This window comes from Orycteropus afer, unplaced genomic scaffold (assembly GCF_000298275.1).
Source record: "Orycteropus afer afer isolate SDZICR_OR568_19922 unplaced genomic scaffold, OryAfe1.0 scaffold00180, whole genome shotgun sequence".
Taxonomy (NCBI): Eukaryota; Metazoa; Chordata; class Mammalia; order Tubulidentata; family Orycteropodidae; genus Orycteropus; species Orycteropus afer.
Window position 1 is genome coordinate 4,201,207 of NW_006921767.1, and position 13,323 is coordinate 4,214,529.

The 13,323-nt window shown below is 41.5% G+C and overlaps 1 protein-coding gene across 1 annotated transcript in view; it reads left to right on the top strand.

Annotated features, from left to right (window-relative positions):
- The window catches only part of PDZRN3 (PDZ domain containing ring finger 3), a 333,824-nt gene that overhangs the window by 316,695 nt on the left and 3,806 nt on the right, over positions 1-13,323 (top strand). The window contains exons 6-8 of the mRNA XM_007947322.2: positions 7,121-7,219; positions 8,688-8,750; positions 11,012-11,113. Coding sequence (XP_007945513.1) covers positions 7,121-7,219; positions 8,688-8,750; positions 11,012-11,113 — 264 coding nt within the window. The remainder of the gene's footprint in view (positions 1-7,120; positions 7,220-8,687; positions 8,751-11,011; positions 11,114-13,323) is intronic.

Sequence of the window (13,323 nt, forward strand, 5' to 3'; positions counted from 1 at the left end):
ATCCTATCTCAAATGTAAAGTCCTTCAGGGAAAGTGGATTATTTTTAAAAATATCACTACATCCTACATAGTGCCATGCATAGATTCAGAAACTGTTGAAATACTTTTTAAAAAATATGAGTAACACTCCTGGACTGATAAGGTAAAGAGTTACGCTTCACTAACCAGTCTTCCTGGAGGTAGATCAACCATGGAAATTAGTCTTTGGGGTCCATTTTGATTAAAGTGGCTGAGGTCGAAACAGAGCTTGACTCACCAAGGTAGAATGGCCCCCTTAATACTCTTAATTGCAATATCGTTTCAATTTCATCTGAAATGTCAGACTTAGCTGCTCATTTTTATCAAACAGTCCATCTAGACCAATGAGCAACAGGACACCAGTGGTGGGGGTGGCTGTAATCCAGATAATGCTAATACATTATTCATACCAGTTTGATTAATGGTCATCTTTGAAATCTTATCTCCATCATCACAGACGGATATGTATTGATAACCTCTATGCTTTCAGCCATGTGCTCAGCTCTATAAGGCCTTGCCTCTAACTGGGAGTCAAAATGAAATGTTGGCAATATAAAAATCACTCAAGAAGTTTGAGAAATTTTAATTTCCAATAGGTGCCACAATATTATTTCTCATTATAAAACTGTATGATGGTAAGGAATAGTTAGGAGAAATTAGGTAACTTGCCTAAGGCAAGCAACCTTGCAGGTTAATAGCAGAACCAAGGTTAATTTTCATTTGGGTTTTTATTCTGCCTTGGAATCTCAAGCTCATTCATTCATCTATTCATTCAGTGTTACTGACTGTCTTAGACACTACTTGTCTGGTAGCATAGTGGCTAAGACACTTGCCTGCTAACCAGACGGCTGGCGGTTCGAACCCACCAGTCACTCCTCGGAAGGAAGGTTGGGCAATCCTACTTCCGTAGTGATACTGCCTCGGAAACCCAAAGAGGGGTCGCTATGAGTCAGGTTCAACTCGACGGCACATAACAACGACAACAACAACATTGCCTTACTAAGGAGCCCTGTTGGCACAGTGGTTAAGTATTCAGCTGTTAATGGAAAGGTCAGCATCCAAATCCACCAGCTGCTCGGTGAAAGTAAGGATCCAGCTATCATATCCTGTGAAGATTACAGGCTAGGAAACCCGATAGGCTAGTTGTACTCTGTCATATAGAGTCACTATGTGTCAGAACTGACTTGACGGCACACAACAACATTGCCTTACTACAAGGAGCCCTGGCAGAGCCGTGGCTGAGCGCTTGACTGCTAACTGAAAGGTTGGCAGTTTGAATTCACCTCGTGGCTCCACAGGAGAAAGACTTGGCATTCTGCTTATGTAAAGATTTTAGCTTCAAAAACCTTTTGAGGCAGTTCTACTCTGTCACGTGGGGTTGCTATGAATCAGAATTGACTCAACAGCCCACAACATTGCCTTACAGTAATCTTTTGTAATGAATAATCAAGGTAAAACCCCTATCTATACATACCCATTCTTATAACATTGTGGTTTTTCAGAAGCTTCTGAAAATCTTTCATGATTCATTCTGTGCTTAACCATTAGCAACCAGGCTCTTTACTATAATGATGAGCCATCTCTTGGAAATGAGAGACCATAGCTAACTTAACACCATGCCTTTTAAATGAAGCTCTTCTACCTTTTGTTTAGATTCTGTAAGAAGGTATGAGGAGCTCTGGTAGTGTGGTGGTTAAGGCATTCTGCTGCTAACCAAACGTTCAGCAGTTGGAACCCACCAGCAGGATCCCCAAGAGAAAGATGCCACAGTTCTACTCTGCCCTACAGGGTCACTATGAGTCAAAATTGACTCAATGGCTTGAGGTTTAAGAAGGTACAGTTATAATCAGGAGGAAGTGGGAGGGGAGCTGTTGCATTGGGATAAATTGTAGTCAATGTCATGAGACTACGTGTGTGTGAACTGCTGTGTGGAAAGTGAATTTGCTCTGTAAACTTTCACCCAAATAACAACTTAAAAAAAATTAAAAAGGTACAGTTACAGCAAGGAAATAGTATAGCCCTACCATCTTACTTAACATCAAATACATGCCTATATTCCAGAATATCCTTTGCTTTATCATCCTTTGTTCATCTAGTTCACCTATTTTAAGAGCATTTCCAGGATAGAAAGCTGTTCTCAGAAGATTACCCTTATACTAAAATTACACTTCCATCCATAAGTCTGTTTTAAAGATTAGGTCTTTCAACCAACTAGAATTGGGGTTGGAAGGGATAGTTTTGACATACTCAGGGCAAGCAAGCATTTCAGATTAGATCTACTTTCTTCTCCAGTGTGCTGCTCTTTCACGTGGTATCTGCCTCGTGTTGGAACTTGCCCAGACCTCTTATTCACATTGGAGGGGAATTCAGCCTTTGCAACATACAAGTCAAATGTAACATTTAAATGACTGTGCCACTGGGAGGATTTGTATTGAGAGTCAAAAGCTAAATGCACTACGTCATTCAGCTATAGTGAGAAACCATGTGTTCAAAGGGTATTAGTAACTGGAAACAGACTTAGCAAGGGGATCCTCTTTCCTCCAATGCAAAGATGTTATAACATTTAACTAAACAGTTAATATTTATAGAGAATCTACTACTAATTTACTAACCCCATGTGGGGATTAATGGCACCAAGTACAAGATATGGTCCCTGATTCAATTAGGAGTGACTTGGGGGAAAATGGTTTAGGATGCCATATTGATATTATAAGTTGTCTTACTGGTTATAAAAGTAAGTTGGACTTGTTGGAGAAAAATGGCAGATTTAGCAGGGAGAAATACAGAGGAAAAAAACCATTTTACCAGTGTCAATACTAATGTCTATTTTTATAGATTAATAGTTCTCTAAATCTGTCTCTTTCAAAATATTGACCAAAAAGTAAAAAAGTTTTTCAACTTAGATTTTTGTCATATGCTGAACTCTTTTAGGTATCAGAGCAACTAGATTTTGGTACTAAAAACCAAACCCAGTGCCATCAAATCGATTCTGACTCATAGGGACCCTTATAGGACAGAGTAGAACTGCCTTATAAGGTTCCTAAGGCTGTAAATCTAGGGAGCAGACTGCCTCATCTTTCTCTTGCAGAGCAGCTTACGAGTTTAGAATTTCTGACTTTTCAGTTAGCAGACAAGCACTTAACATTTTGGTACCAGGCCAAATAAATCTAATTCCTTTTTACCTAGCAGCCCTTCAGCTGTCACATCCCTGATACATCATCTCTCTTCCTGTTTGAATATCTCTACTTTTTCCCAAGACATCATTTCTAGATTTTTTCTAGATTTCACTTTACTGGGCTCTGAAGCAGAGCACTCATCTCCAAGTATGTATTATAGAGCCATTCTTCTCAGACTCTCTGGTGCAAGACCACAGGGTCCAGTTGGTTTACTTGCTTTATTTTCACTCTGTTGCCATCCAATACCTGGTTCTACTGTGGATGACCACATAGCTCACCACATATGCATCTAATAACCCCTCAAGTTCAACAACACCTGACCTCATCTACATCTTGTTCATTGAAACAAGTCTACTAATCATGCCCTTGGTCACTGTGCCAATGGCCAACTGCTATAGAACTTTATAAACAACTGCCTCACTTTCAGTTGAATTTACCTTGTCATAACCATCAAGCACACTTTGAGTAGCACTGGTATGAAAGCCCAGTGGAACTATAACATCATCTGCACATTGAGATGCTTACTTTGGGGACTATAAAAAGGTTGTGGTAGGAGCATCTGGCCTCCTTTGCTTAACTTCACCAGGAGAAAGAAGGATCAGCATGTGCAGCCCAAGGCTGATTCCAATGAGCCATAAGTCAGACATGCCTCTACCCTCCAACTTTAAAAAAAAAAAAAAAATTCTGACACCAACCATCCCTTCCAGGGCACTTGCTACTTTGTTGGGTTTGGTAATTCATTGCAGTGGCCACACAAACCTCGCAGACAATACTTAGGGAAGCAACAGGTTCCAGGGAACCTGTTTCTTAGGGAAGTTCAGGCCCAGGAATGCTCAAGATACAGTTCTTTGATCACAACAGCCTTTTCTCAACCATGCCATAGGCAGGGCTCTCTCAGCCCTGTGGCCCCTTGGTCTCTACCCTGTTAAGGCAAGTGTTTCAAAGCTCTTTTAGCTCTGCCGAAAAGTGCCCAGAGGCACCCCACTCCACCTGTACACCTCAGCCAAAGGCGCTCAGCTCTAGCTCCATGGGTCAGCAAATCCAGCTCCACAAAGTACCCCACTTTCTTGCTCCATGGGCCTTGAAACCTGCTTCTGTCTTAGCTGCCACCATTTAACTCTGGAGAGATGGTGAGGGACAGTGTAAACAGCTGTTTCCCAGCACAGGGACCCCCAAACCCAAAGGATACACTGTACTCTCATCTCTTTTTCTTGATTGTAGTCAGGTTCCCCCTTTCCATCTCTAGGAAAGCTCATTTGAAGCCTGGCAGAATGTCAGAACTGACCAGTTTACATGTTAGCATGTACCTTATGTGTGCATAGTCTCACCCCAACAAGGATACCACATACCTGATGTATATTATTAGCAAGCTATCCAATCCCCTCGGTGGGTCCCACACACTTCACCTTTGCAGAGTCTTATCCAGTCATGTGGTGGGAGTTACAAAGACTGTGTTTAGAAGGGCCATATTAAGTAATTCACTGCATTGCAGCGACCAGTAATTCAGAAAAAGCTTTAACTTGTATTATCTCTTTTTTTTCCCCCATCTCCTACAATCTTTGTAAATATTATTTCTGTCTACTTTGGTTGCAAGTGGTCCTGTTCAGTACCAACTGGCTCCCTCAAGTGACAGTACAGGTCTCTCTGGCTGCATTTGGGTTGCAATTGTGCAGGTAGACCTACAGAAATCATAATGAAATATCATTGCTTCAAGCTAATCATGACCAAACAGAAGTCTGTTACCCATATTGAATGGAAATGTAACTTATAAGAGATACTTGGCAGGGGGATATGTTTGCAACATAGGAAGATAATTTGTTGGTATGCAAATTTGTTATTCCAAAGTATTTGGGGAAAGTTTATTTTTCATGGTTAAATAGGACCTTTAAATTTGTGTTCCCTCTATTACTTTGCTTAGTGTCTACTTTGTAAAATGAGGAAAGAAATTTCCATCCAACTCGACTGAATTATTAGAAATTAATGGGTCTCAATTAATGAGAATTTCCCATATGGCTAGAGCTATAATTACGAAGACATTGACTTAATTAACATACCAACGTTCAGAAAATAAAATGAAGTTATCTTATTGAAGAAGTATGTGAAATACACCCCCTGCCACAACCAACTTGTGACTGCAGGCAAGGAACCATTTAAAAAAAAACAAAACAGTTGCTGTCAAACCCACTCTGACTCATAGCAGCCTCATGTGTGTCAGAGTAGAACTGTGCTCCACGGGGTATTCAGTGGTGGTGATCTCTCAGAAGCTGACCGCCAGGCCTTTTTTCAAGGCAAGTCTGCATGGATTTGAACACTCAGCATTTGGATTAATAGCTAAGTACTTAACCATTTGTGCCACACAGGGACTACCAAGTAACCATAACTGTACATAATTATTATACTGTCATTCACTATGTACTTTCTCTGGGCCAGGAACTGTGCCAAGAGCTCAGCACGCATATCTAGTGGCTCCTCACCCAGCTCTAGGAGACAAGATGACATTTACTCATGAGGGAACAGATGCTTAGCTATAGTAACAAGCCCTTGATCAAGCATCTAGTGAGAGCTGGGACCCCAACATGGATCCTCCTTTGTTCACAGTGCCAGCTCTTCACCACATTATCTCCACACATTAGCCACAGAGACCACCAGAAAGAGTAGATCAGATTACAATAGCTATCACATAAAAGTTTCTCATGAATTTCCACAATGTTGCCAAACCACCTTGGGCTACAGGCCTCTAAATGATCTGGCCACACTCAGCCCTGCCTGTCTCTCTCACACAGTTCTTTGGCCTCATGGTCCTTCTGTTTGTTTCTTAGGCACACTAGCCCATTCCCAACCCAGGGCGTTTGCACCTGCTTTTCTTCTCCCTGCAAGATGCCCATGGTGGAGGACACTCTTCCTTTCACAGGGAAGGTTCCAAAAGTATCTGCCGCACAATACTTTGAACTTCCTTGCAATGACAGCGGCATCCTCACCACCCTCCATGAGGATCCTCAAGAGAGGTCACTCAGAAATGGTAGCCAGAGGCAGTGGCATGAAGATCAGTCTCAGAGTCCTTCTAGCCTCCAGGCTGACGAGCACATGACACTACAAAAACCAGACTACATGATTTGCCAGAGAATTTATCATCAGGCATGCCCTTCCAGGAGACCCACAGCTTACTGCTGCATAACTTGCATGTGTCTTTGGCAATCTCCATGGAAAGGGTGACTGGGCCTGTTAACACTTTTAGAGAACCCCAGAACTTCCTCCCAGAGCTCCAACAATTTTCAACATGCTGCCTTCATGAAATGTACATTAATTGGCAAATACAAGGACATTCCCTGTACTTGTGTGTCTTGCATTTGGGCTCACTTTACTTTTATCTTATTTAATTTGCAGTAATAGCAGCTGAAAGTAATTTCTCAACTGTAAATATCACAGCTGTTATAGAAAGCATTAATTGCACACTATCATGTTACTCTCCTTTCGTATGTGTAATCTGTTTGCAAGTTCTATTACTGTGAATATTAAGGGAACACAACATGAAATAATCTAACCAAACATATTGGAAACATTTGTACTGAAATGGCTGGATGGTTTGGGGTTAGGAAATGTTCTTGTTTGTGGCAGATATTGAAAGAGTGCTTCTTAAAAAGCCCTACCCCAGAAGTCTGAGTGAAATATGGGTAATTTTTCTTTTGGGAGATCAATAAAATAACTATTTTCAAAATGACTTTATATTGACTGAAAGGTCAGAAATGCCCTGGGCATTGATCCCACGTCCATAATCACTTTTTTGTTTAGTAAGTTAACCAGCTCTACACAGTTGAATGCAAAGAAATCCAGTTTATCATTTAAACAAACTATTTTTAAAGCATGTGGCAGCCCATCTCCTCTCTCAGCTTGCTGAGCCTCACTGGGAATGCCCTTTCTTTGTCTAGGAAGTGGACCTATACAGAATTAACAGCCAGGACAAGCTGGGTCTCACAGTGTGCTACCGAACAGACGACGAAGATGACATCGGGATTTACATCAGTGAGGTATGATAATTGTTTGTAACTATCATATCTATAGACTGCAAAGGTAATTATTTTCCCCTCCTCAATAGTAGTGGTGGTGTTAGCTGCCATTAAGTCAGCTCCCAACTTATGGTGGCCCCATGCACAAGGGAATGAAAGGCTGTCTGGTCCTGTACCATCCGTACACTGGGTTGCAGGTCAGCCAGTTGTGATCCATAGGGTTTGGATTATTCTCCGAAGTACATCACCAGGCCATTCTTTTTATTCCATCTTAGTATGAAACCCTTTTAGCATCATAGCAACATGCAACTCTCCACTGACAGACAGGAGGTGGCTGCTCATGAGGAACACGGACTAGGAATCAAACTTGTGTGTCATGGGAAGCAAGAATTCTACCAGTGAACCACCACTGCCTTTTTTATATGTTAGGCAACCTTAACTCTGCCTCATCAAGAAATTTTTGAAAAGACATGACACATTGCTTTGGCTCTTTTCATCATACTCCATGGAGCTACAGTTTTACATGGGGGTTAAGTTCTGAACTTAGCACCATAAGGCAGAATTACCCTGGAGTAGCAGCAAATCGGCCATAAAATGGAGACGTTTACATGGTTATGTGTGTTTAACCCTGAGGGAATGGCACATTCACATTTCCCATCTCATGTTCATTCAGTGGAATGGTGGATGGAATCACTTATGCTTTTAAAGTATTTCTTTCTCTTCTTTTATTGGAGGGGTAGTCAAGTATATCCATTTGAACTCATATAAGTGAAATGCAGCTTCAGTGTACCAGATAGAAGCTGTTTTGATCTTCAGAGAAGACAAAGCAAAACAACTTTCAGTATAGATTCTTTGATATGTACTCCCAACCTTGCACACACACGATTTTGTCAAGAAAAGAACCTGTCTATAAGGGCTAAACCCATGGATGTTTCTGTGAGGCTTGATAATTATCCCATTGAATGTAACTTCATCTACCAAGCTTAGGTTGTCCATTGTTACTATATTTTGGGATGCCCCTTCCATATTCAACTTTAAAATATTCAACTTTAAAAATAATATATAATTGAGCCAAGCAGGATTATTTCCCAAAACTTAGTATAAGCATTTAGTATAAAATAATCAAGGTATGTTTGATAATCAACATAATGAAAGGGTACCCTTTAATCTGCTCTGCATCATTGATTTGATTTTAATTACTGTGCATATAACAAAAGTCATCTATCCCTCTTCATGACCCCAAGTCATCCAGGCCTGAGCACACTTGTGTGTAACCTGGTTGGTCAGGCGGGGATGTAAGAACAGGCCCTAGAAAGGGCTGGGAAACAGATCAACTCATGTTTGCCTCTCCTTGCACACACTAAGACTTGTTTACTTAAGACAAAAACACAGCGATGAGCATGACTCTGTTAGAGACAGCGTTTGGAAATTGCTGCTGTTCATTTTCATGCGTCTGGATGAGTGGTGCAATGTCCTCTGTATGTTGCAGATTGACCCTAACAGCATTGCGGCCAAGGATGGGCGCATCCGAGAAGGAGATCGCATTATCCAGGTAAGTCCACACTGGGGGCTTCTTCACGTGCCTGTCACCAAAGAACAAACTGGTTCTCATAATAACAAGGGGCTCTGGTGGCAGTGCCTAGGGCATTTGCCTGCTAACCAGGTTCTAATAATAGCTCTAGGAAGACGCAGAAGAGTTTAAAGAGTAGGGATCCCAAACTCTGATGTGGAGCCAGGCCAGACAAGTTACAATAAGTGACGCAAGTCCTGGGTATAAAATGCAACAGAGAGAGGTGAGGACTAAGACACACTGGAGAGTGTTTGCCCCCTCTAAAATGGGCAGCTGTCCCAGAGCCAGCTAATAGTTTGTTGTTGTTGTTGTTGTTACTTGCCATCGAGTCGGCCCCGACTCATAGCAACCCCTCCTTGGGTTTCCGAGGCAGTATCACTACGGAAGTAGGAATGCCCAACCTTCCTTCCAAACAGTGGCTGGTGGGTTTGAACCGCCAGCCTTCTAGTTAGCAGTCAAGTGCCTTAGGCACTATGCTACCAGAGCTCCAGCTAATAGTTAACCTTGCAAAATATGAACCAGCTCACCTAATTCTCTAATTCTATATGACCTCAAAAACAACACATCAGTGAGCCCAACATGCCAGCAACTTACAACTTCTGAACCACAGTAATCTCTGAAGGATTCATTTTAGACCAAGTGTTTCATGTTTGGTCTTGCTTGTAAAATGGGAGCATCTTTGGAAAATTTAGCACAATAGTTTGAGCAATCTTTTAAATTTAATGACTCAACATTTAAGGATTATAAGGCATCACTTCCAAGGATAGTTTCTTTACCTCAAGCCCTTTCTAGTCATAGTAAAACCATTTACTCTGTATTTTTATGCAAATAACATGTACCTTCTACATTTGTTTACTAAGAGCTCACCACCCCAGGTATTTTTGCAAATGTATTATGCTAAAATTTTTACAGTGGTATGTAAAGAAAAAATAAACAGCAAAAAGGTGCTTATGAAAATACATCCCAGGGGAGGGAGCAATTGGCAGAAGTAGAAGTAGTAGAAGTTATGTGTTATTTGCATAACAATAGGTACCTCTTTTTCAGCCACTGTCTTTTTGAATCTCACAGAAGTTGAGATTCTACCCTCTTTGGTTTAGTGTGTCCCACAAGGCTTAACTTTCTGCCTCTTTTCATTTTTATCTTCTCAAATCCAGTGTTCTTATACTTTATCATTACATACATCACCATGAATTGTCTTCTTCCTTCCTACTGCCTATTCCACTTTTCCAACCCTTGGCCAGAACCTCAGTCCTCCTTACTTGTAGAGTGACCCATTGCTAGGGGGTCTGAGTCCTCAGTAGCCCTGCCCAGCCACTCCTCAGAAGGAAGGTTGAACAATAGTGATACCGCCTCAGAAATCCAAGGAGGGGTTGCTGTCAGTTGGGGCCTACTTGACAGCACATAACAACAATAGTTTTCCATGAACCTTTTAAAAGGCACCTTAGAGAACTCCCTGGGTTCCAGATAGAGTCCTTCTCACCTCCAGTGTGTTGCAGCAAGCCCATGTGTCTCTTTGGCTTTCTGTTGGTTCAGTGGCGTAAGGAGCCAAGATGGCCAGGTGGAAGGCTCATCTTCCAGCTCTGAGAGACCATTGCTCTGTCCCCTGGAGGAAGCATCTCTCACTGGTACTAAAGCCTCCAGACCAAGAGAGCTCAAAGTTGCTGGGACAGGAAGCATGTGAGGGTGTTATCAGGTATAATAGTGAGGGAGTGACCCCCCCCCCCCTTGGTCCTCTATTCTGCCTCAAGAAGTACAGGTGTCACCCTGGAGACACAGAACACCATTATAACTTAACTCCTGCTCTGCCCGCAGTATTCATATCAGATCCATCACTTCCTTTCCTCCCATATTGTCTAAAACTACATGTAATAATGTATTCCCTTTATTCTCCTGCCTCAGTATGTTGTCTGAATGCATTGCTTGGATGATCCCTCTTCACAACATTCTACCTTTTTCTCAGTGCTCTCTTCCAGAGCCACTGCTGTCCACTTAGCCTCCACACAACCATCAGCTCCAAGGCTAAATCCAAGGAGCCTTTCTCACAGACTAGAGAAGCCACACTAGTATCAGCAAAGCCTTTCCTCCCCGAAATCCACATTCCTTATAAGCTATATGGAAGTTGTATGTTCTAGCTGTGAGTGGGTAAAAGAATCCAGAATGAGTTGCATCTCTATAATTATGCTGTTGTCCAGCCCACCATTAACTCCCCCAGCACACTTTCTTTTTCTTTCTTTTTTTTTAAGATTAATGGGATAGAGGTCCAAAACCGTGAAGAGGCTGTGGCTCTTCTAACAAGTGAGGAAAACAAGAACTTCTCTCTACTGATTGCAAGGCCTGAGCTCCAGGTGAGTCCAGTTTCTTTAGGTGAAGCTAGGTCTGCATTGCTAAAATCAAACAGGGTGAAAATAGCCCCAATGTCTGTTAACAGATGAATGGATAAACAAAATGTACTACATACATGAAAGGGAATGTTAATCAGCCATAAAGAGAAAGTAAGTCCTAATCTGTACTACAGTGTGAATGAACCTAGAAAACATATGCTGAGTGAAAGCAGACAGAAACAAAAGGACACACATGTGATCCCACTTACATGGAATATCTCAAATAGGCAAATATATAGAGAAAAAGTAGATGAGTGATTACCAGGGGAAGGGGAGTTAAGGCTTATGGGGAGTTTGTGTGTGGGGTGATGAAAAACTTTGAAGATAGATAGTGGTGATGGTTCTACAACATGATGAATGAATGCCACTGCATTATACAATTAAAAATGGTGAAAATGGCAATTTGTTTGTGTGTGTGTATATATATATATATATATATATATCCTCAGAAGGAAGGTTGGGCAATCCTACTTCTGTAGTGATACTGCCTCGGAAACCCAAGGAGGGGTCGCTATGACTCGACGGCACATAACAACAACAACATAAACATATATATGTATATAATCTCTACAATAAAAAGAAAGAAAATCAGAATACAAAGTGTTCAGCCATGTAAGACACTGCCTGAATAATAGACCTGAACCAAAAGGCACTCCGTACCCTGGAAAAGTAACTCACTTAACTTGCTGTCATAGGGAATCTCCTTTGTGATTACACCACTTAAGGTGGCACTGACAGCACCCTGGCATTGACATTGCCAGCCTTGAAGGTTCACTGGCAAAGGGATCATAATGAAAGGAAGGAAATATATTAGAGCAGCAAAGAGGTTGTAACCATTAAGATGTTTTTCCCAAAGCCTGACACACTGTCTAGTACCAGCCTAGGACTGTGTGGATGGATCTTGGTTACAGCAGTAGAACTCAGAAAACCAGAATTGCTATTTCAAAAGTGAGAGAAATATAGATTGCCTGTATTTAATAATAACTCATAGTTAAACCCAAAAACTCAGTGCTGTTGTGTCATTTAGACTCATAGCAATCCTATAGGACAGAGTTAAACTGCCCCATAGGGTTTCCAAGGCTGTGAATCATTACAAAAGTAGACTGCCACATCTTTCTCCTGTGGAGCAGCTGGTGGATTCAAACCACCAACCTTTTGGTTAGCACCTAAATGCCTTAACCACTGTACCACCAGAGCTCCTTAACTCATACTTCTCATACTTAATAAGTACCAGTCCTGGTGCAAAGCACTGTCCGTACAGGTTAGCATCCCCAGGAGACAAAAGTTCTCAGAGGCTCACAAGTTACCTCGAGAGATCTGGCCAGTGGGTAATAGAAAAAGAGCTAGGCAGTGCCAGATTACCCAATAAACAAGCTATGCACGGGCTTACTTGTGCTTACTTATGAATCTGTAGTAAACAATCACACATTTTTTCACCACATCAAAGAGTCTGCTTCTAGGTATGGCTGGCATGCCTCTCCCAACCACTCAGCACTTCCTACAGAATCAAAGCCTTTTTTCAAATTTGTAATTCCAGACAGGGATGGAGTACCCAGTAAGCATGATATTACCTGTGTTTACTTACTAATCTGTAGGGAACAATTTACCATGGGTTTCACAATTGTTCCTTACAGGTTAATAAGTAAGCACAAGCAAGCTCTTGCTTACCTGGTTTATTGGGTAATCCACCCCCAGATTCAGGCCAGGTAATATGAGTCAGAGACCCCACTGTGTTGTAATAAGCCTTCCACAGAGGTACTCCTGAACTCATATGGTTGGCACTTTTGATCCATTTAGAATGGCTCCATTGAAGTGTCTAGAGCAGATCTCTCTAGGTTTGAAACCCAACTGAAAAGTAATCTAGGCACAGCAGCATAAAGGGTGTCTGACTAAGCACACATGGTAGAATACGAATTTTAACAATTATGTACTCCAGGGGTCAGTTAACTTTTTCTTAAAGGGCCAAATGAAAAATATTTTCAGTTTTGTGGGCCATAAAGTCCTTGTTGTAAATCCTCAACCCTGCCATTGTAGTGTGAAAGCAGCCATAGATTCAGCCACAGATTATATGTAAGTGAAGGGGCCTGGCTGTGTTTCAGTGGTTTTTTTTTTTTTTTTTTTTTTTAAAGAACACAGGCAGCACAGTTGATAGTCTTTATTTTTTGAGCTAAATT